Consider the following 24,598-nt stretch of genomic DNA (forward strand, 5'->3'; position numbering starts at 1 on the left):
GATCCCTTAGTTTTCTTTAATGACAAAAGGATGGGTCAAATTTCAAACAAATCCATTGAGGAGGGATTCAACTCTCCTTATTCGGCTAGAGCCTTTCAAGTGTGGAAATTCCACACTCGGATTAATCCGAGTGTGGAGTTCTCCACATATTCCATACATAAGTTGCCGGCGATGATTAAGTCCATACGTTACTGATCGAGGTGATAAATTCAGCCAGTTTAACGAAGTTTACCTAAGCAAAATATAATTATAGGGAAGATTGTCAACAGTTGATTGGCAAGTACTTGAAAATCTATGTATCTTATAAACTTCTTAACAAAAAATAGCGAGTAAGAATGATTGATTAATTACAATAACTACTTCTGGTAGTTATATCAATAAAAAACGTATGTAAGAAGGGCATATATACCAAATTTTTTTTTAGTTCCAAAAAATTTTTTAGTTATAACACTACATTTTCATTGGATTAGCTAATACCTAGATAGCAAAATATGATAACTTAATCTAAAGCAAATCATTGCACAGATTAAATTGCTTGTTAATTGCTATTACGCTGCTATTAATGCAATGAAAATGTTTTAGTCAATTCAGTATCAATATACTGAGTTTTATTGTCAAACAAATTGAATGTAGAAAAATTATTGAAGTCTATCTGTGATAAGTAGATTACCAATAAGTTGTTTAGAACTGGCTATTATTGAAAGTTGTTTATAGCAATCTGTGAGTAATATGACAGCAACATGTGAGCAACAATTCCCATTTCTACCTTGTAATAAGTATAATACCGATAAGTTGGGAACTTAGCAGTATTATATTTTAAAAACTGTTGCTGGCAAGAACGTAATGATAAGAGGATATCTTCTTCTGTTGCTTTGCTGACAACTATGAGAATATTTGTGACAAGTTGCTGACTACTTGCAATTATTTGTTATTTGGGTACTTATCTTTTCCATTTAAAATCATTAAAGAAATAGTAACAGATTAATTAATTAAAAGTCTGTGTTTTGTGAAGTTGTTATGTGAATCGACGAGCGCGGCGATTCGCTGGCGACATCGGAATCTTTCGGGGAAGGAAAAGTAATATGCGCGGAGAGTACGTTATGAATCTCGATTTATTTTGCTCCAGAGTCAGAGAACGACTGCCCGTTCGGGCCGCAGAACAGGATTCAGTCAGGAGTTATGGAGAGGGGGCACATTGTTATAGTGTTGGAGACAAGGAGAGGTAAGATAATATTTACGAGGGAAGGACGATAAGGACGAGTGGAATAAAGATTGAGGAATGATAAACAGATGGAGATCAGGTATAGATAGACATGTGCAAAACAGATGGGAAAAGAGAAACTTCGAGATACAGAATAATGTAACAGAATATAACAGTAACTGCTAGGTTTTATCAGAACATTCCGCCCGCCTTGTCTACCCGTAGTAGACGAAAAAATTGAAACGAGAGTGCGAACGGTGAAATTAGGGTTCTTGTACGGACTCTTTGTTTTCAACTGGCAATAAACACAGCTTCACTATGGGTCGTTTAAACGTCGAGGTAGCTGTCCTTACGGTGACGACGCGAATAAGACCGTCGACTCCAGGGTGCACATGAGTAATGCGCGCGAGGGGCCACTTCGATGGAGGGAAACGTTCATCCTTGATTAGAACGAGAGAGCCCTTTTGGAAGGCATCTTGAGGCCGATGACGTTTCGAGGGAGTCTGTAATTGCTGCAAGTATTCCGATGACCATCTTTGCCAGAATGATTCCTTCATCGTTTGTAGAAGTTGCCAACGCGACAACCGATTTCTCGATACTTCTTGGAGCGAGGGCTCCGGCACGGTGGAGAGAGCCGATCCGATGATAAAATGACCTGGCGTTAGAGCGGTGAGATCTGACGGATCATCCGAGAGAGCGATTAGTGGGCGGGAATTTAAGATGGCTTCGATTTGTACTAGTAGAGTTGATAATTCCTCATAAGTGAGAGTAGCGTCACCGATAACTCGCCGCAAGTGAAATTTAACAGATTTCACGCCGGCTTCCCATTTTCCACCAAAGTGGGGGGCGGAAGGTGGATTAAATTTCCATGTTACTCCGTCACTTGTGAGGACATTGGCTAGGTGAGTCCATTCTCGGGAGGAGGCGGTGAACAGTCGCTTGAGCTCTGCGTCGGCACCGATCAGATTGGTGCCGCAGTCGCTCGTGATGGTGGAACAGATGCCTCGTCGTCCCGTGAATCGTTTGAATGCCGCGAGAAATCCTTCCGTAGAGTAATCAGTAGCGACTTCTAAATGTATTGCGGAAGTGCTAAAGCAGACGAAAATGATGAAGTATCCTTTGTAAGCTTTGGAGCCTCGTCCTCGAACGGTTTTGAGAGTCACTGGTCCGGCATAGTCGACTCCAATGTGTAAGAATGGGCGGCCCGGAATTACACGGGATGCTGGAAGTTGTCCGACCGCCTGTTGACCAGTGGTAGCCCGATGACGAGCACAGATGACACACTTGTGGATGAATGCTCTGATGGGAATGCGACCTCCGATAATCCAAAATTTTTGGCGAATCGATGATAGAGTGAGTTGCGGCCCGCCATGGAGAGTTTTTCGATGGTGATGATGAATCACGAGTGTCGTCAATCGACATTCTCGAGGCAAGATGAGGGGATGTTTTTCCGCGGGATCGAGTAAAGCGCGTAGTAGACGTCCGCGTAGTCGTAGGAGCCCGTCGGTGTCGAGAAACGGAGTTAGACGGCGTAGATCGTTTGAAATTGGTAGTGGATTCTGGCTCTTCAAGCTTTTAATTTCAGCTGAGAAGTAGGCCTGCTGCGTGCATTTGACCCATCATTTGAGTGAGGATTCTATCTCTTCCACTGTGAGAGGCTCGTGAGACGACGGTGATGTTACATCCTTCCGAAAGCGTTTAAGAGCACGCTGAACCCAAGCAGTTATTCTCAGCAGAGTCCTTAGCGACGAGTATTGATCGAGCATCCAGAGATTTTGCTCGCGATCTTTGAATGCCGTTGTGCACCGCGGGGCTCGTTCTTCGAGATCATCTGTAGATTCGTGAATAGGCGTGGAAGCCGTCCACGATATAGAGCGCGTACGTAACCAATGAGGGCCGGTCCACCACAATTCTTCTAGTTGGAGACGTTGAGGATTTACTCCGCGTGATGCGAGGTCTGCTGGGTTTTCTTTCCCGGCGACGTGATGCCACCTGGAGTTTGAGAGCTCTTGTATAAACGAGACGCGATTCCGGACGAAGTCTTTCCAACGCGATGGATGACTTTTGATCCACGTGAGTGCGACCGTTGAATCGGTCCAGAGATGAATTGGAGCTTGATTCAAGTCGAGCACTTCGCGAATTTTCTTCACTTGACGCACGAGTAGCGCAGCCGCCGAGAGTTCAAGTCGCGGTATAGTCAAACGTTTGAGAGGGGCCACCTTTGTCTTCGCACAAATCATTTTCACTTGAGCGTTCTCATTGTCATTGAGAACGCGGAGATAAACAACGGCGGCGAGAGCACTCTGCGACGCATCCGCGAAGCCGTGCACTTCCACGGCGAGATTCGATGAACTGATCCCGAACCAACGAGGGATTGAAATATGAGAGACGCCATTGAGTAGCGTGACGTAGTTAGTCCAGCGAGATTTCAGATCTTCTGGGAGTTCGTCATCCCAGTCGAGGCGGATGGCCCACAGATCTTGCATGAAAATCTTAGCGGTAACGATTATCGGCGCGATCCATCCGAGAGGGTCAAACATGCGCGCGATGAGCGACAATACCGAGCGCTTTGTAACGCGGTTATTCGAGGTTGCGAGCGACGGGGCCGAGAATATAAAATTGTCCGATTGACGTTCCCACCGCACGCCGAGAGTATGATGCATTGTATTGTCGCTCACTGATACCGTAGGCGATGATTCGCGATCACAAGTTGGAATTTCGTCGAGGAGATTTAAGTCGTTAGCGATCCACTTTTTGAGAGTAAATCCGCCCGCCGTGAGAACGTCGTTCAGCTGCGAGATTTTCCTTTTCGCTCGAGGGATGCTTTCGTCGCCGGAGAGAACATCGTCGACATATGTGTCGCGACGAAGAACTTCGGCAGCGAGCGCGTGAGTTGGCGCGGATTCTAGAGCGAGTTGCTGCAGGCAACGTAGCGCGAGATACGGAGCACTCGCGAGGCCGTATGTGACTGTACACAATGCATACTCTTGAGGCCTTTCATCGGGAGAGTTTCGCCAGAGAATTTTCTGAAGCGGCCAATCGTTCTCGTGCACGCGAATTTGCCGATACATCTTCTCGATATCGGTCGCGAATACGTATCGATGCCGGCGCCACCGGAGTAAGATATCCGCGAGATCCGTCTGCAATTTCGGTCCGATATGGAGACACTCATTTAGCGAAATTCCGAGATTCGTTTTCTGCGATCCGTTGAATACGACGCGAAGTTTAGTGGTCGTGCTGGTTTCACGCGTAACTCCGTGATGTGGGAGAAAAAACTCGCGAGCCGGAGCGCGCTCTGACGCGGCGACGGAGCGCATGTGATCGAGAACACGATACTCACGCAGGAAGTCGGTATATTGAATTTTGAGAGAGGGATTCGCTTCGAATCGCTTTTCCATTCGATGCAGCATCTTGAGTGCGATAGAGCGCGAGTCACCGAACTCACTAACACTTTTCTTGAACGGCAGGCGTACAACGAATCGACCGTTGACGTCGCGAGTATGAGTAGTCTTGAAATGCTCTTCGCACTGAGATTCTTCTGGTGACATAGATATCTGCGATGATGGCGCGAGGTCTTCTTGTTTCCAGAAGCGTTGAAGGAGCTCGAGGAGCTCATGATCGAGAGAGCACTGAAGACCAATAATGGAAGTTTCGTCTGAGGCGTTGATCTCCCGAGTGTCGTTAGAGAGAGGTCCAGATAGCACCCATCCAAGAGATGTCTTTTGAGCGATGGGTTCACCGATCTTTCCTCGACGAATGCCGTCTTCGAGAATTTGAGCGTACACATTAGCACCGAGAATGAGATCAATCTTTCCGGGCGTGGCAAAGCTTGGATCCGCGAGTTTGAGTCCCTGAATATGCGGCCACTGAGTGAATTCCACTCGCGCGGGGGGCAAGTAAGCAGTCAATCGCGGCAATACGAGAGCGTCGGTTTCGAGAGAGATAGCTTTGTTTACTTGCGAGATTACTTTGAGAGAAACTGCTCCGTTTGAGACACTTGAGCGTTGAGCACCGATTCCGATAATTGGGATCGCCGCAGCACGGCGCGAGAGTTTGAGCAGCTGCGCGACCGATTCTGAGATAAACGAGACTTCCGAGCCTTGATCGAGAAGAGCTCGCACTTCGTAGAGATCTCCGCTGGATGAAACGACATCTACGAGAGCAGTAGCCAACAAGGCTGGAGTGCGATGAATAATCCGCGATTGAGAAAGGTGATTTGATGTCACGGAGCCGAACGTGTGCTCAAGATTATCTTGAGGAGCGGCGGATTCGTGCTGATGAATACTTGCGGTATGAGTAGCTGGTGGAGATGAGGTCGACGCTGAAGTTGACGGCGACGAGCCAGACGAGGCATTTGAGGCGATAGTTGAGTCACCAGCTGGCAAGTGTAACGTGGAGTGATGTGGCTTACGGCAGAAGCGGCATCGCTTCGCGGAGCGGCATGCCTTCAGTTGATGAGGTCCGAGACAATTGAAGCACAGATTCTTCGATATGACCACTTCCCTTCGCTGGTCGAGCGTTTTCCCGAGGTATTTGGGGCATGATGAGATATAATGGCTTGATGAGCACAGCGCGCATTTTTGTTCACTCACTGCAGCGGTATGTATTCGCGCGTTACCAAAAGATCGTGACGAATTCGCTTGTTGCGGCTTTCGAGAGGTCGTCGTTCGCTCGAAGGCTTCGAGAGTGAGAATGCGACCGAGAAGGAATTTCTCGAAGTCGGCAAACGATGGGGCTTCAGATGAAGCTCCGAGCGATTTCTCCCATTCTTTAACAGATTCAACATCTAATTGACGAACTGTCATGAAAATGAGGATAAGATCCCAGTGTTGCACTGGACAACCTAACGTAGCGAGGGCTCCAATTGCTTCCTTCAGCTCGCAGAGGAGTCGCTTTACCTCGGACGAGCATTCGGACTTGGCCTTGCGAATTGAGAATAGCGCGGAGAGCTGGGCTTCTATGAGGATACGCTTATTATCGTAGCGAGCGATGAGTGTGTCCCATGCCCGAGTGAATCCATTGCTTGAGATTTCGATACTTTTTAAGAGCGTAGCCGGCTCATCAGACAGGCTCATCTTAAGATAATGGAGTTTCTCGACGGCTGATAGCTCGGCATTCGCGTTGATCATCGATGCGAAGAGGTCCTTGAAATGATGCCATTGCGAGTAATCACCGTTGAAATTCGGTAAATCGATGCGGGGCAAGCGTCGAGAATGCGATGCGGAAGACGGGTTCCAAGTGCTTCCAGATGATGTGCTCGGCGGGGTTCCACTCGCGCGGGGGGCATGTGAGCACTGCGGGGTTGGGGACTCAAAACTCTCGAGGATATTGAGCATGGTGCCCTGGGCGTCAGCAAATTGTTCTTCACACTGCCCGTGAAGATCGTCGGCAAAGTAGGCTAGCTGTAAGGTTTCTGGCGATCGCTGATTGTATAAACTGTCATGTTGGGCTTGGAATTTGTCCCAATTCGATTTCAGGATCGCGAGGCGACTTTGCACAGCACCACGGGTGGTTTTTGCCGGGCCGAGTTTGTGGAGGTTCTCGACAGCACGCGCGATAACGCCGAACAGCTCATACTGGCGATCGATGCTGTTCGTCATAGACATCTTGCAGGGTTTCGATTATAAGAGCTCTTGATTCACTGCACTCGTTGACAGTTTCACCTTGATCGGCAGCGAGAAGTCACCTTGTCCGCGTTGATGAATATTCGGCACTTTTAGGCCACGCGGTATAACTAGATGTGAGTCGCCTTGAGAGACCGAGAGATCGAGAGGCACGACAAATCACTCTTCGAGAACCACGTTAATTCCGAGGATTCCGGTAAAGAGAGAGCGCGACACGAAAACCGCGATCCGCGATCCGGCTCGAAGGACCAAAAAATGTTTTGTGAAGTTGTTATGTGAATCGACGAGCGCGGCGATTCGCTGGCGACATCGGAATCTTTCGGGGAAGGAAAAGTAATATGCGCGGAGAGTACGTTATGAATCTCGATTTATTTTGCTCCAGAGTCAGAGAACGACTGCCCGTTCGGGCCGCAGAACAGGATTCAGTCAGGAGTTATGGAGAGGGGGCACATTGTTATAGTGTTGGAGACAAGGAGAGGTAAGATAATATTTACGAGGGAAGGACGATAAGGACGAGTGGAATAAAGATTGAGGAATGATAAACAGATGGAGATCAGGTATAGATAGACATGTGCAAAACAGATGGGAAAAGAGAAACTTCGAGATACAGAATAATGTAACAGAATATAACAGTAACTGCTAGGTTTTATCAGAACAGTCTGAAATAGGGATGTATGAAAAGTATTTAAGTTTCTTAAGTAAAAGTAACTAATGTTAATTTGTTAAGCAGATTTATTAAATTTGTACTTCAATACTTATTCACCGAACAAGATAATAATTACATATATATATGTTTAAGTATAAATGTATATATATTTTAACTAAAAACTTACAATTCTTTTTTCTTTTTTATAGGCTAACATTGTAAATGTATATTATGTCGAAGCGGCGGCGGTACAATACATTTATTGAACCCGATTACGACAGGCATGAAGTGTCTTATCAAACTCATCAAAAATGGATAAAAGCTATGCAAGTAACAGATAAAAGTAAGTGATAATAAATATTTAATTTCCATTAACACATAATTAAAAAATGTAGGTCGTTACAAGTAACAAAAATGTGAGAAATATATATTTAAGTTGGTAAAATTTTTACGAAGAAAAAGATGTACAAAATTTATAATACCAAAATAAAAATATGTAACAACCTGTGTTTTGTCCGAGCGCGGACGAGCTCAGGGAAGCCAGGGCTCGAAAGAAGGTTGCCGGGTTTAATCAATTCCGAGATCGGACGTGCGTGTAATGTGTAATGACTTTATTTACGATCTAATAATGACAATATGTGCCCGCAGTTCGCGGATACACGCGGTGCATCCGCGACGGTACGGTGACGCGGTTTTACAATAAGAAGACGCGGTATTACAATAAAAAGACGCGGTATTTACAGTAAGAAGACGCGGTATTTACAGACCGGGGATCTATTTACATGCGTCCGGTCGCTCGCACTCGGCTCGCGGTCGGTGCGAGAGAGCGCACGATAGCGCGGTCTCGCTCGCGCTTGGTGTCGGTATCGTCGCGAGGATCCTACGATGTTTATGTCGTCGCCGGCCTTGTCGGTCCGCGGTGCGCGCGGGCCGGGACGCCCCACGCTAGAAGCCGCGTCGGTGTTCCGCGAATTCGCGACAGGTGTGCGGCGGGATTCCCTTAGTAGGGAATCCCCGACGTGAGTCGGTGTCGGCTGCCTCGAGAGCTCTCGATGGAGGCAGAGATATCTCTACCCCCTTGGTGGCAGTCGTTACCGTGGATGTTTGGACGGAGATGGGTTGCGGGAATCGTTGAGATCTCTCAACGGTGGCAGAGCTCGCTCTACCACTCGGATTCCCTCGGTGCCTGGAAAGCGGGATCGGAAATCGCCGAGATCTCTCGGCGGTGACAGAGCTCGCTCTACCACGCGGATTTCCTGGGTCTGGCTCGGAGGCTGGACCGGAGAAGAGTCGATCCCTCTGCGGGATCGTCCGCCTTTTATACCCCGATCTCGGAGAGTCGGGGATGTTCGAGTGGAGTTCGGTTCTTCTCGGAATACAGCATCCCCGCTGCTCCGAGATCGGTCCGGTATCGCGCTCTCGCTCGAGCGCACGCCTCTCTGTCGCTCCAACGCCAGGAGCGTGCGAATCCGTGCGCGTGCGCGCGGACTTCGGGCGTTTAACGGCGCGCTTGTCGGACCGTTCGCGTGCGTGTGTTCGAGGCGATTATCGGCGCGTAGCGCCTGTTCGTCTGTCCGGCGGGTGGTCGGCCGGACAGGGGGGCGGTTCGTGGCCCCAGGGGGAACGATGCGGAGGCGCATCGTTACAACACCCCCTTCCTAAGGAGGCCCGAATCTAGGGGCCTTGATTGAGTCGCTCGGGCTGGCGTTGCGACTTCTCCTTACAGGAGCGGAGTTGGCCGTTTCCGTTGAACTGCAGATGCCACCTGCGGTTCCCTAGCCGGGGCTTGTATTGCCGGCTGACGTGCACCGCGAAGTGCGGTACTTCGACCGTTATGCCGGGTTCTACCTCCACCGGTATTGGTGGTGGAGGCAGCGGGCCCATTACTCTGAGCGGTTCCAGAGTTGGTCTGGGTCTGGTCGGGGGCTCCCTCAACGGCGGCGGTCGCTGGGGCGGCGGCGGCGGTGACATCGTCAGCCACGTCCGTTTGGCCCTGTTGCGGCGATCGGATGGCTGCCGGAGCTGCCCGTTTCGCATGCCGGCGATTGCGGCGGAGCGTTGCGGCGGTGGTTCGGTCTCCCTGCTGGTGGAGGGTTTCGGCCGTCCGGATGACCCGTCCAATCCGGGCCGTTCGGGGTCGTAGCGCTCGACGTCGGCCTCCCCCAGGAGGTCGTCGATGGCCTGTAGTAATTCTGCGTCGCTGTGCTCCATCGCGCAGTTTCTCGCCAAGTGAGCGGTCGCTCCGAAATTTCGTCGGGTGAAGCGTTGTCCGGACGTAGATGCCTCGTGTTTTTGTTTTCTCGGTGCGCCCTTCTCAGTCGCTCTCGGTGCCGGCATCGGTGCTGTCGTTCTCGTTGTCAGGGTTCGGGGGGGGAGCCAGCTTGAGGTCCTGTATGTGGACGTGACGGTACCACTTCCCCCGGTCGTCGCGGAGATCGACGATGACTGGTGATATGATTCGCCGAATTTCGAACGGTCCAACGTACTTCGGCGCGAGTTTGGCGTTAAACGCGTCCGCGCGTCGGGAGAGGGGGTGGTCGCGCTTCCATACCCGCTCCCCGACTCTTGGTGCCCATGTCCTACGCCGTAAGTTATAATAGCGCTCCTGGCGCTGGAATGCTCGCGCTAATCGTATGCGCACAAGCTCGTACGTTTCTCGGAGTCGTTTCTGCAGCGCGCACGGCGTGTCGACGTGATCTGCGTTCGCGCGCTCCTCGGGTCGCCGTAGCTCGCGGCCGTGATTCAGGAACGCCGGCGTATGCCCGGTTGCGTCGTGGGTTGCCGTGTTGTAGGCGAACTGAAGTTCGTGTAGATGTTCGTCCCACCGCCGGTGCCGTTTCTGGACGTATTGCGCGATCATAGTCTTTACCGTGCGGTTGGTCCGCTCGACCGGGTTGCAATGCGGTGCATATGCCGGCGTTAGTCGGTGGCGGATTTGCAGGTCGCGTAGGAGCTGCGTGAGGAGCGCGGAACGGAGTTGCGTGCCGTTATCCGACAGTACTTCCTCCGGGCAGCCGTGTCGAAGAATAATCGCTTCGGTAAGCGCGCGCGTAACGTTTGCCGCGGTGGCTCGCCGGAGCGCGCGCATTTCGAGCCACTTTGTGAAACGGTCCTGCATGGTGAAGAGCCAGATATGCCCCCCCGTGGATCGTGGCAGCGGTCCTACGAGGTCGATGGCGACTTGTTGCCACGGCCTGGTTACTGCGGTCGGGTGGAGGAGGCCAGCTGGTCGCTGTTGCTCCGCCTTGTACGCGAGGCATTGCGGACATTGCCGCACGTGCCGAGCAATGTCCCGGAACATTCCCGGCCAGTAATAGCGTGCGGCGATTCGGGCTATCGTTTTCGCAATACCGAAGTGCCCCGCGGTAGGCGCGTCGTGGTAGCGGCGTAGGATCTCCTCCCGGTTTTCTTTCGGTACGCATTCTTTCCATTGCGCGTCCGGAGGGATGTCGCTCAGGTCGAGGCTATGCAATAAGTGGCGGAGCAGGCGGTCTCCTTCGATACGGTAATCCGGTACGGTCTGGGGTGCTGTGTCGACGCGTTGCCACATCCGCCGGAACCACGTGCATCGCGGTTGCGCGACGGCGTTTACATTGCTTCGGCGGGATAGCGCGTCGGCGACTTTGTTCAGGGAGCCCTTTCGGTACTGCACCTCAAAGTCATATTGCGGCAGCTCGAATGCCCACCGGCCGAGGCGGCCGGCCGGTGAGTCTAACTTCTGTAGCCATTTCAGTGACTGGTGGTCGGTAATCACCTTGAACCGATATCCCTCCAGATAGTCGCGCATCCTTCGGATGCCCCATAGCACGGCCAGGCACTCGAGTTCTGTCGCGCTATAGTTCCGCTCGGCGGAGTTCAAGGTGCGGCTGGCGTACGCGATAACTCGTTCGCCCTCCGGAAAGTACTGCGTGAGTACGGCCCCCAGCCCCGTAGCGCTTGCGTCTGTTTGCAAGACGAACTGCCTCTCAAAGTCGGGGCATGCGAGGACCGGCGCGGTAGTCAGCGTGGTCTTAAGACCTTCGAACGCCTGCTGTTCGTCTTCCCCCCACGTCCAGGGGGCGTTTTTCTTAGTTAGCGCGGTTAGCGGAGTTGCGAGGGTGGCAAAGTCTTTTATGAAGCGCCTATACCAGGAGGCGAGGCCGATGAATTGCCGTACTTGGCGCACATTTTGCGGTGTCGGCCATTTCACGATCGCGTCGGTCTTTTCAGGGTCGGTTCGTATGCCGGTGCGGTCGACCACGTGGCCCAAGTACTTGATGCGGTTTACGCAAAATTTGCACTTGTCCGGGTTTAGGCGGAGGCGAGCGTCGCGTAAGCGGCGGAATACCTCGCGAAGCGTGTCGAGGTGCTCGTCAAAAGTGCGGCTGGCGATGATGATATCGTCGAGGTAGACGAATACCTGCGGTTCTAGTTCGGGTCCCAGTACGGTATCCAGTAAGCGTTGAAAGGTAGCGGGTGCGGAGTGCAAGCCGAACGGCATTACGCGGAACTGCATCAGTCCGCGCCCCGAGACAGTAAACGCGGTAATTGGCCGGCTAGCTGCGGACAGTGGCACTTGCCAGTAGCCGCTCTCCAGATCGAGCGTGCTTAGGTATCGCGCGCCGCGTAGTTTGTCTAGGGTCGCGGGAATCTGTGGCAGCGGGTACGCGTCCGGTTCTGTGACTTCGTTAACGCGGCGGAAGTCAATGCAAAACCTATGTTTGCCGTCCTTTTTCTTTACGATTACGATCGGGGAGCTCCAAGCGCTGTGGGATGGCTCGATTACCCCCTCCCGTAGCATTCGATCGACCTCGGCGTCGATGATGGTTTGCATTGCCGGGTTACGCGGGCGGTAGCGTTGTTTGATCGGGGGCCCCCCTTTTGTCCGGATGACGTGTTCGACGCGGTCGGTGGGTCCGCGTACGTGTCGGAAGCGTTGTAGCTCCTCGGCTAGGAACGTCCGGAGGCGGGCGTCCTCCTGTGTGTCCTCCTCGGCGGAGGCCGTGATCTCCTCCGAGCGCGCGTTTCGGGCGACGTGGTTCGTCTTCAGCGGCGGCGGAGGGACCGATAGTTGCGCGCGCGCGAGCACGTCGACGCCGATGAGCGCGTCAACGTCGAGTCCGGACATTACTTGTACCCGGTGTTCGAATGTTTGCCCGCCTAGGCGAATCGGGAGGATGAAATGCTCGCGGATCGGCGTGCTCGTGCCGTCGGCCAGCCGAACTTGGCCGGTAGCTGGCCGCGCGCGGAATCCCTGGCGTACGAGGCGATCGGCCGCCTCGGGGTTGATGAATGTCGCTTCGGAACCGGAGTCGAGGAGGGCGGTGAGTCGGACTGGTCCTACGTCGAGTTGAATGTGCGGTCGCGGGGTATATTCTATGCGGAGGGCCGAGGAAGTCGCGGCGACTTCCTCGGCCCGGCTGGCGTTTCCCGGTGGCGGGTGGCAGTCCTGCGTGAAGACGCCGTCTTTGCCGCACTGGGAACAGAACTTTTTCGCGATACGGCGGCAGTCGAACCGGGTGTGTCCCCTCTGCTTGCATCGCCAGCAGCACTCGTTACGGTCGTACGCGGTCGCGGCGGCGGACGGTTTGGCCGCTTTCTGGCGTTCGGAACACTGAGCACTGATGTCCTCGTACTCTTCGGCCCGGCGGAGGAGGTCGGCAGCGCGGGATATACCGTCGCGCGGGATGTACAGTTTGTACCGCGGGTGCATGCCGTCGTAGAGTATGTCAATCTGTTCGTCGGTATCGTATCCGCCCGCGCGCCGCATCATGGTGAGCACGTCGGTCGCAAATTTGCGGTACGGCTCTTCGGTCCCCTGAGTTCGGGCTTGGATATCGCGCTTCAGTCTCGCGATGTACCGGCGCGGGAAGAAGTATTCGCGGAAGTCGGCGAGAAATTCCCCCCAAGAGTGCCAGGCCGTGCGGTTGTTTCGGTACCATAGCAGCGCCTCCCCGCGGAGCAGTTCGGGCAGTCCGCGCAGGAGTTGCTCCCCCGTGTACCCGTATTCTACTTGCAACTCCTCGATGCGTTCGAGGAAAGCAGCGGGATCTTTCCCGTCGAAATTACACCCCCATTTGCGTATCTGGTTCATCACCGCGGCAGGATCGCTACTGGCCCGCGGAGTTTCCGGCGTCTCGACCTGGATCGTGACCGGGTCTGGCATAGCTGGCGGCGGAATGTACTCGGGGTGCGACACGACGTAGTCGCGTAGACGTTGGCGTAGTTCGGCTACGCTTCCGGTCGGATTGAGGCGGAGGCTCTCTAACGTGCGGACTAGTTCGTGTCGTTGGATATTGTATATCCACGCAAGCGGCATCACCGATCTCGGAATCAATTTGCGGATGTCGGAAACGGTCCCTGTTCGGGCGCCATGTAACAACCTGTGTTTTGTCCGAGCGTGGACGAGCTCAGGGAAGCCAGGGCTCGAAAGAAGGTTGCCGGGTTTAATCAATTCCGAGATCGGACGTGCGTGTAATGTGTAATGACTTTATTTACGATCTAATAATGACAATATGTGCCCGCAGTTCGCGGATACACGCGGTGCATCCGCGACGGTACGGTGACGCGGTTTTACAATAAGAAGACGCGGTATTACAATAAAAAGACGCGGTATTTACAGTAAGAAGACGCGGTATTTACAGACCGGGGATCTATTTACATGCGTCCGGTCGCTCGCACTCGGCTCGCGGTCGGTGCGAGAGAGCGCACGATAGCGCGGTCTCGCTCGCGCTTGGTGTCGGTATCGTCGCGAGGATCCTACGATGTTTATGTCGTCGCCGGCCTTGTCGGTCCGCGGTGCGCGCGGGCCGGGACGCCCCACGCTAGAAGCCGCGTCGGTGTTCCGCGAATTCGCGACAGGTGTGCGGCGGGATTCCCTTAGTAGGGAATCCCCGACGTGAGTCGGTGTCGGCTGCCTCGAGAGCTCTCGATGGAGGCAGAGATATCTCTACCCCCTTGGTGGCAGTCGTTACCGTGGATGTTTGGACGGAGATGGGTTGCGGGAATCGTTGAGATCTCTCAACGGTGGCAGAGCTCGCTCTACCACTCGGATTCCCTCGGTGCCGGGAAAGCGGGATCGGAAATCGCCGAGATCTCTCGGCGGTGACAGAGCTCGCTCTACCACGCGGATTTCCTGGGTCTGGCTCGGAGGCTGGACCGGAGAAGAGTCGATCTCTCTGCGGGATCGTCCGCCTTTTATACCCCGATCTCGGAGAGTCGGGGATGTTCGAGTGGAGTTCGGTTCTTCTCGGAATACAGCATCCCCGCTGCTCCGAGATCGGTCCGGTATCGCGCTCTCGCTCGAGCGCACGCCTCTCTGTCGCTCCAACGCCAGGAGCGTGCGAATCCGTGCGCGTGCGCGCGGACTTCGGGCGTTTAACGGCGCGCTTGTCGGACCGTTCGCGTGCGTGTGTTCGAGGCGATTATCGGCGCGTAGCGCCTGTTCGTCTGTCCGGCGGGTGGTCGGCCGGACAGGGGGGCGGTTCGTGGCCCCAGGGGGAACGATGCGGAGGCGCATCGTTACAAATATTCGGTGTAATTCAGTTATGGAGAATAAAACGTTGTATTTTCATATTTTGCACTTTTTGTACAGCGCATTGCAAATTTTTGATATTGTCATACATTTTTAAGCATTTTGAAAGCAAATTAAAGCTTCACTGAAAATATAATAAAATATTGCTCAATTTTGTTCAAAGTTAATACTAAAGAGACCTACTTGAAAATTACAAATAAAAAAATGTTTTTACATCACTTTTCTATTTCTTATCATTTGAAAAGATGTTATAATAATAATAAATTTTATATGCAGAAATATCATCATCAATTACTGATAATGTAATTGCATCAATGGTTGAAGAAGTAAATAACGCTACTACTGTAAATCAATTAAGTGGTTTTCCAAATGCTAACGAGACAGATGTAAATGACATTGCCTCTGAGAGTTACTCGTCTTCTTCAAGTTATGAAGGCAACAATGATAATGTGCAACGATCGTTCGCGTTTTATTCATCAATTCATGAAGTAGAAGAAAGTAAGTAAAGAAACAATAACTTATGAAATGCTGATTTTTATCCATACTATTTTTGTAGTGTGTTTCGTTACCAAAGTATGTAATTGAAATTTTATTTTATCATTTTTGTTTGCAATTTTATATTTTATAAATTTTCTAATTTATTGAATTTATGAAACAGTGTAATATTTTAAATTTGATACATGTGATTTTTATTTCGTCAATTAAATAATTAAATCTGTACATGTCATATACAGTACTGAAAAAAATAATAGGCTTCAAAATTACGATAAATAACTAACATATAAAGAAAAATAAGCTTCCTGTTAAAAATAATAATAGCAATATATTGTAAATAATGTTTTTGTAGTTTACTTTATGTGATGAAATAAAGCTTTAGTGTTATTGCTTTAAATAAATATTGGACTAACTATCATTATATCGCAATTTTTTCAAAAATATAATTCCGAGAGAATACCCAGTCGACAGTTCATTATGTGTATAAAAGCTATAAGTTTCAATATCACATGTGATACTGAAACTTATAGCTTTTATATAAAATGCATTTTATATAATTATGGTAGTTACGGCAATGTATAGTTCAGAGTTAGGTGTAGTAACTAGTTGAAAGTTATGTGTTTCAAAAATAACTAGTTAAAGGTAAAAATTTAATCATTAACTAAATTACGTTAAAAGTTATTAATTTTTTAACTTTACAATTTAACTTTTTAACTTCCATAATTATAATTTATACATGAAGTTACATGTATACATAAAAATTTTTTTTCCCTGGAATGAAGAATATATTTATATTACGTGCTATGTGGGTAATAACACCTACCAAAAACGAAAAATGTAAATGGAAAGTATCTGGCCAATTTGTTGAACAAAAATTAATAGAAAAAAAGCGCTAAATACAAATAATAGGAATCGCAAGCATTCTAACAAAATATAATAAATAATAAATTAAATTAAATTAATATAATAAATAATAAATTGAAATAAAATAATGAAAAACAAAAAATAAAATATTTTTATATTTTATAAAGAAGATTTCAAAATTCCAATAAATTTTAAGTACGTTATTGCCTGACGAATCGGTATGCCCAAATTATGTTCGTCGTACGTTGCCACATTTATGGCTATAACGTCTCCAGTTACATTAACTACAGGACCGCCCGACATTCCGCTCTAAAAAAATATAAAAATTATTACTATAATAAATGTAATTATGTTATTTACAATTCTTTCCTTACGTATATAGGTGCAGTTATTTGCATCTGTTTGAATCTGCATTTTAGAATCGATTTGTTTCTTCCAGAAATAATTCCGGCTGTCACAGTATTTTGCAAGGAGTCATCAGGAGTCTATTGAGTAAACTGATTCGCCCACCTCAGTATTTTGTGAGTTTTCTAAATTTAATTTATGAAAGACGACCTGCTATAAAATAGTGCGATAAATTAGTAGTGCGATAAATCAATATACAAAAAATATAAAAAAATTATACAAAAGTTACCTTATTTTGTTGTGTTATTATTTTCAACACTTCCACGTCTAGAGTTTTATGAGCAGCAACTACTCTCGCTCGATATGTATCCCTATTATACAGGCACACCTATGTAAAAAAAAAGATTTAAAAGTATTAAATAAAATATAAGAGATTTAAAAGAAAAGAGGTGATTTACGTTTACCTGAACTATATTGTTTGTATTATTTTGTTCAATAACGTGATAATTCGTAATTATTAATCCATCCTCCTTTATAAAAAAGCCTGATCCTGATGAATCAAATGATTTTAATTGCCTGTAACGACCGTACTTCGCGCACGGACGGTCGACGGTGCGGGAACGGGCGCGAAAGGTCGCCTGAAGAGATTAGAAGGCGTTTTGGTTGGTGTGATAAAACAGCGTTTATTTAAATGCGGCGAGGCTAGCATACGCCTCGTGAAAATATACAGGTCTCTTATAATACGGTCGGCGGTGCAGTTATAACAAATGTGCAATGACACGATCGGTCGGTGACAAATCGCGGAACTTAGTCTAACGCGCGGACAGACGATATTTCGCGGACAGAAGCACGAAAATCTATGTACAAACTTATTTACATGTCGCACCTGCTACCCGAGACGCGTTTCGTGGAACGCTGTCGCGATATTTTCCCGGAAGCCGGGCGGCCTTGTTATGATGGCCGTGAAACCGGTGCGCGACGCGGTGCGTGGTGCGGTAAGACGGGGCGCGTACACACGCACGGATCCGTGCGGTCGGTGTCGATGTTTCGCGCGGACCGTCGCGAGGCGGTTAATACCGCTGTCGAGATCGCCGGAGGACACCACCTCACACCAAGTGCGCTTGGTGGAGGCACGGAGCACCGTACCCCCTTACACGAGGCAGCGTCGAGCTTGGGCGGCGGAGAGGATCGCGCTGTCGTCAAATATCTTGACAGGGCCCAAGTTTCACTTGAGCCCAGGCAGCGGGTCAGAAAGCGGAAGCGGAATTGGGAGCGGAGTCGGCTGCGAGCTAAGTGTCTCAGCAGAGACCGAGGCGCTCGATCTCGGTCGCAACCTTAGTCCAGTAAAATTAAGATTGAAACGGGAAAAATTGTAAGTGGGCATATCTTTTCGGGAAATGCTTCGGAAAGCCATCAAGAAAGAAATGTATGTGTTTGAGACTCGTGACTCGTGTGGAAAATATGCGAAAAAAAATCGGAAAGTTGCAAAAAGCAGGTTTTTCGTGAATAGAACGAAAGATATTGATTATATAGAAAAAAGTTTAATATGAAAAATGTAGGTATTCGAAATACCTACGAAATAAGACCTTGATCGTAAAGATCGGTCCATTAAGTTAAGTAAAAAAAAATAAAGATCACCAAAAAGGGCGTTTTCTTTACTCACTCTCTATTCATCGAGATTTTAACGCAGGGCTTTGAAAGTTTCGTAAAATGTAGTCCTAGTTATTATGAAAAAAGTCCAAAAAAGTTGAGTCCAAAATGTTTATTAGTTTTTGCAAAAAACTATTTGTTCACTAAAAACCTATCTGCGGAAAACTTAATTTCTTCATCTTTGAATAGTCGCACAGCAATTTACAAAAGTGGTATTTTTTCTTCAAGAGTTGCACTATCACATACACTTTGTAATAAAACGAATATTTGCAATTTAACTATTTTAAAACGGCTTCGAAAAGTAGGTATCTATTTTCCTTATAAAAAACGGAATAACTCCGTTAATACGCATCGTATCAAATAGCCGTATGAAGCATTTGACAGCTGCTATTTTTTTACGAATTTAAAAAAAAAGTTACCCTTCGATTGCTTGGAGCCGAAATAACACTTCTTTTTCAAAAAATTACTGTGACTCTAATTTTTAAGATTAAAAGCTGAGATTTGCACCACGTGTAAAACAAGAGTTAAATTTACTGTTTTCAAAAATTTCGAATTTTTTTGTCAAAAAGATTAGTCCATACGTTTGTCTAAACATTCGTGAATTTTGGTACGCAAGCGAGACACCGAGTCGCGACGGAGTGGGGGAAGCGGCGCACCGACGCCGCTAGACTTGCAAGCCGCTGAGCGGCGCGTGCGAAGATAAAACGCAGGTATTTGTTTTACATGTATAAACTTGCATTAAAAGGAACATCGAAAGTGCAGCATTACCTAACAGAGGGAAATGGTCTTCCTCACTGATTTTGCTCAAACTTCGTAATATTGTGCATTTTGGAAGTTAAAACACGAATATCAAAGAAAAAAAATTGTCGCATTCAAGCAGGTAAAGAGTTATAAAACATTAGAGAATTTATTGTAACCTCACACGTTTTTGTGTCGCTCTATGCCATCGGTTTGACAAACGTTTGTAAAATTAAATTTGGAAGAAATATAAGATTTAATGTATTTCAAGTAGATCTTAAAATAATAGCAATATCTCACATTGTCTTTAGTTTAAAGGATTAAAAGTTTATTTTTTACAATGTCAACCGAAGCAACGCAAATATGCTTACTTTGCGATAAAGTGTTATTGCCAGAAGACAAACGAACAGTCAAAAAGCGGGCTATCTCATCTCTCATCGAAGCTAGCATCAAGAGGAAAGATAAGAAGCATATACAGATGAAAAAATGTACATCGCTCAACATTCATTCCAACTGTCACACATTGTACCTACGAGAAGCAAACATTAAAGCAGCATTAAAGGCTGCAACAGCATCCACTTCGCCAATCCGTCGAATATGTGATGAAGCGCGTAATTTTGATTTTAATAATTTCTGTTTTTTCTGCGGCGATGATGCGTCGAATGATTACATACGTAAAGCTAAAAAATATGCGGGAAAATATTCCAAAGTTCGTTGTGTTACGAGCAATACTACACGAAGTAATATATTATAGATATATATTACAGACAAGAACATTCCGATAGTAATGAATGGTACAAAGCAGTATATTGTCAAATAAATAATGTATCTGACTTAGTGGACCAAAACGCGCGTTATCACGACAAATGTTTTACGCGATTTTGTAATTATCGACCAACAAATCTCTCAGAACGTCCCCTTAGCAGTGTTACGTCCACCGCTTTCCAATTCATTATCAATTACATTCTTGAAAACGATGAAGAATGTCAATTCTCTTTGCGAAATATTCTCGAGCAATATACAGGAGAAGAAGAAGTGAATCTTCGTTATATGAAGGACAAATTAGCCGAGTATTTCGGAAAAGATATTAGCGTAACTAGCGTGAAACATGATTACATAATTTGTTTTGTTGATGTTAGAGATAAAATTCTGTGTGATGAATGGTACAATAACCGTTTAAAAAATGAAGAGGACGAACGCCGAAGAATAATCGAAGCCGCAGCTCATATAATTCTTCAAGAAATTCGAGCACGTTACTATGATATTAATAATTATTCAGCTCCAAATTGTTTTTTAGATGACATACATTCCGATATATCCCCTAATTTAAAATTACTTTTAGAAATCCTCTTAAAAAGCAATAAGACAGGCACGCATAATATACGAAAATATGAGAACAGAGTCGCTACTTACGCTCATTGCATAATTTCATCCGTGAGACCGCGATCATTCATATTCCCACTCTTGTTAGGCCTATCTGCAATAATGCATAAAAAACATGCATCGAGAAACCTTATCGATTCGTTATCCCATCTCGGTCTCTACGCGTCATATGAAGAAACTTTGCTTTTCGAGGCTTCGATCGTGCATGAACCTCAACAATATAATTTTACAAATGCTTATCTCCAATTTGTCTTCGATAACGCCGATTACAATACAAATACTATTGACGGTCGGAATACTTTTCATGCAATGGGCGGCATAATGTGTGTCACTCCATATTCATCGGTCGTGTCTAATCAAAAAATGAAAAGATTAAAAAAAATTCCGCCTGCAGATACTGTTGGTAAATTCGGATTTATTCCTCTTAAACAATTTGAAAAAAGTAACGTATCAGGCCTTAATAGCGTTACAATTAAAGATTTAAGTTTAGAGAATGAAATTTCGCAAGACATTGTCTCAACCTCAACTGATTTTATATGGTTTTATGGAAAATACGCTAACCCGCAATATATTTCAGGTTGGAATGGCTTTATGGAGAAAACTACAAAAATACGCGAATATAAACTTTCAAAAATTATTCCATTGCCATTTGTTAATGCTCCGCCTAATGATTACAATACTATTTTAACAGTACTGCTTGAAGCTGCTCAAAAGTGTAAAGTTAATACACAGCAGCATACTTTTGTTACATTTGATCAGCCACTATATCTAAAGGCTCGAGAAATTATTGCATGTTCCAAGGGCACCGAGAACGAGTGTTATCTAAATTCTGTTATTGTTAGGCTCGGTGGTTTTCATACATTAATGTCATTCTTAGGTTCGATAGGATTTATTATGGAAGGCAGCAGGTTAAAAGAAGCTTTTTCAGAAATATACGCCGGAACTTCAGCTGAAAAAGCTTTATCAGGACATGCATTTTCAAGAGCTGTTAGAGGCCATATTCTTGTTCAAAATGCTTTAGCAGAAATTATTTTAACATCTTTAAATTTTACTGACACTGAACAGAAATTTTTAAATGACTTATTAAATAAAGTAGGAGACAATGATTTTGAAAATGCACTTGCAAAAGATGAATTTAAAATAATAAAAAACAGATTCACTTCTCAATTAAAACTCCTAAAAAATAATGGACCCACGGCGCAACTTTGGGTTCAATATTTTACAATGATAGAAATTGTTAAACAATTCATACAAGCAGAGAGAACGGGAAACTGGCAGTTACACCTGAAATGTTTGCAACAAATGTTACCGTATTTTTATGCGAGCGGACACACTTTATATCCGAAATCGAGCCATTTGTACCTCCACGATATGTTCCAGTTAGATGATGTATTAAATTTTTCCGAACTTTATAAGTTTTGTAATTTAGGTTATTTTACAATCAGATGCACTGATAAATATCGGTCAGATATTTGGTCAGATATGACTATCGAGCAAATGTTAATGAGGCCAATGAAAAGCAGCGGTGGCCTCACTCACGGTCGAGGAATAACTGACAGTGTGTTATGTAAATGGATTTTGTCTATGATTGTTCTCGTAGAAGTTTCAGAAGCGATGGAAAATTTTTGCAATGTTTCGTACTGTACCAGTGAGCAACATATCGATGCAAGAACCTCAAGAATATGTAGAGACGCCGCGGATTCAAAAAAATTGTTTGAATTTTTTAAAAATCATGATCCATTTCCCATTACAGATAATTTCTATTACTTCCGGCATTATTGGCGATAATACTATAAATTGTTATAAAGCGTTAGAAATAGGCACTTCTTCTTTGAACGCAGTTATTGGCAAAAACTTTGGATCTGTTAAGATTGAAAGAAAACGAAAAGTATTATCACTCAAAACTGTCACATCATCAATAAAATTTAATAACGAAGTCATTGCGATTGATCCAACTTTAATCTTTCAGCGACTATCATTAAAGATTGAAACAAAACAGAATATGAAAAAGTTCTTAGCATACGAACCATACTTGCACCATTTCCTCTTCCACTTTTTAATGAGGGCGGTATGCGAAAAACACGAAAATCTGTTTTTTATGATAATTTTAACAGCATTCCACAAATACCTCCTTCTGATAAAGTTATTTATGTTGTTGATGGTGGATTTCTTTTACATAGAGTCATTTGGCATGTAAATAGCAGTGTCGATGATATCTTAAAGCAATACGTTGCATATGTGTTGAAACATTATTCAAAATATTGTTACATTGTTTTCGATGGCTATCCAGATGATGTTTCAAATAATATAAAATCTGCTGAAAGATTACGTCGACAAAACAAAAACTCAGGCCGCGAAATAAATTTCGATAGAAGCACACGAATGTTATTTTCTCAAGAAAAAGTTTTAACTAACGACAAAAATAAGAAACGTTTGATTGGTCTGTTATGCGAAGAGCTTAATAGAGCTGGCTGTAAAACAAAAACAGTAGAAGAAGACGCCAATTTTTCAATTATTGAGACTATTAACGTTTCTATTGCAGATAATGTTGTTATTACTGTAGGAGAAGACGTAGATTTGTTAGTAATATTAACGCAATTAGCGCCAGAAAATTAAAACATTTTTTATTTGAAATCAAACAGAGGCAAAGTATGTGAACAAATTTACACTATTAATAGTTTTAAATATCCTAAATTAAAAACTTTAATCGCTTTTTTACATGCATTTACCGGTTGTGATACTACATCTTGCTTCTATAAACAAGGAAAAAATAAGATAATTAAAACATTACTTAAAAAAACTTATTTACAGATTTTAGCCAAACCATTTTATAATCAAAATGCTACTCAGCTAGAAATATCCAAAAATGGTTGTGAAATTATTGCTCACATGTACAGTACGAAAAAAGAACAAGGTAGTTTAAATGAATTGCGTTATTCACATTTTGCAAACTCAACATTAAAAACATCGATCAAGTTAGAATCGCTTCCTCCAACCGAAGCGGCTGCTAAAGAACATGCTTTAAGAACTTATCTACAAGTACAACAATGGCTTGGGCATAGAAATAAAGCAACGCAGGGGGGATGGAAGATGTCCGTTCATGGTCTTCAGCCAAAATATACAGAAGATGCGCTTATCCCAGACGAGCTGATAAAAACAATAATATGTAGATGTGAAAAGGGCTGTAAACCAAAAATATGCAGTTGCAGAAAACATGGCTTGCGCTGTTCACATCTTTGTTTCAATTGCCATGGTGAATCTTGCTCGAATATTGAAGATATTCCTATACAAGTTCCTGACAATGAAGCTGCTATTGATCTTAACACTGTACTCGAAGAAACAATTACAGAAGAATCAGACCTGATAGAACTCGAAAATAAAGAACAAGATAATGAAGAAGAATATTAAGTTATAATACTTGAACCGTGTGAAGAAAATAAGGAAATTGAAAAGCGAAAATTACAATGAAGAATATAAAGCACATTGTAACTTTGAAATGTTATTTTAAAAAGGTTAGTTTTTATATGTATTTTTGACAATGCCATTTTTAATGTTTCAATTTGTAATTTAAAATGTACATTAAAATATGAATTTAAATACAACTTATATATAATAATTAATTAAATTAAGGAGAGAATTGAAACAAATGTCTACGTTGGATCTTCGCGCGCGCCGCTCAGCAGCTCGCAAGTCTAGCGGCGCCGGTGCGCCGCTTCCCTCACTCCGTCGCGACTCGGTGTCTCGCTTGCGTACCAAAATTCACGAATGTTTAGACAAACGTATGGACTAATCTTTTTGACAAAAAAATTCGAAATTTTTGAAAACAGTAAATTTAACTCTTGTTTAACACGTGGTGCAAATCTCAGCTTTTAATCTTAAAAATTAGAGTCACAGTAATTTTTTGAAAAAAAGTGTTATTTCAGCTCCAAGCAATCAAAAAGTAACTTTTTTTTTAAATTCGTAAAAAAATAGCAGCTGTCAAATGCTTCATACGGCTATTTGATACGATGCGTATTAACGGAGTTATTCCATTTTTTTATAAGGAAAATAGATACTTACTTTTCGAAGCCGTTTTAAAATAGTTAAATTGCAAATATTCGTTTTGTTACAAAGTGTAAGTGATAGTGCAACTCTTGAAG

At 45.5% G+C, this 24,598-nt stretch overlaps 1 protein-coding gene across 1 annotated transcript; it reads right to left on the bottom strand.

Moving 5' to 3' along the window:
• Window positions 1-1,464: 1,464 nt before the first annotated feature.
• LOC120357168 lies at window positions 1,465-6,807 on the bottom strand. Its single transcript, XM_039446996.1, has 2 exons — window positions 2,884-6,807; window positions 1,465-2,802 (listed from the first exon to the last, which is right to left on the bottom strand). The coding sequence occupies exons 1-2, from the start codon at window positions 6,805-6,807 to the stop codon at window positions 1,465-1,467; spliced, it is 5,262 nt and encodes a 1,753-aa protein (XP_039302930.1).
• Between the last annotated feature and the right edge of the window lie 17,791 nt (window positions 6,808-24,598).

Source organism: Solenopsis invicta, chromosome 3, assembly GCF_016802725.1.
Source record: "Solenopsis invicta isolate M01_SB chromosome 3, UNIL_Sinv_3.0, whole genome shotgun sequence".
Lineage (NCBI taxonomy): Eukaryota > Metazoa > Arthropoda > Insecta > Hymenoptera > Formicidae > Solenopsis > Solenopsis invicta.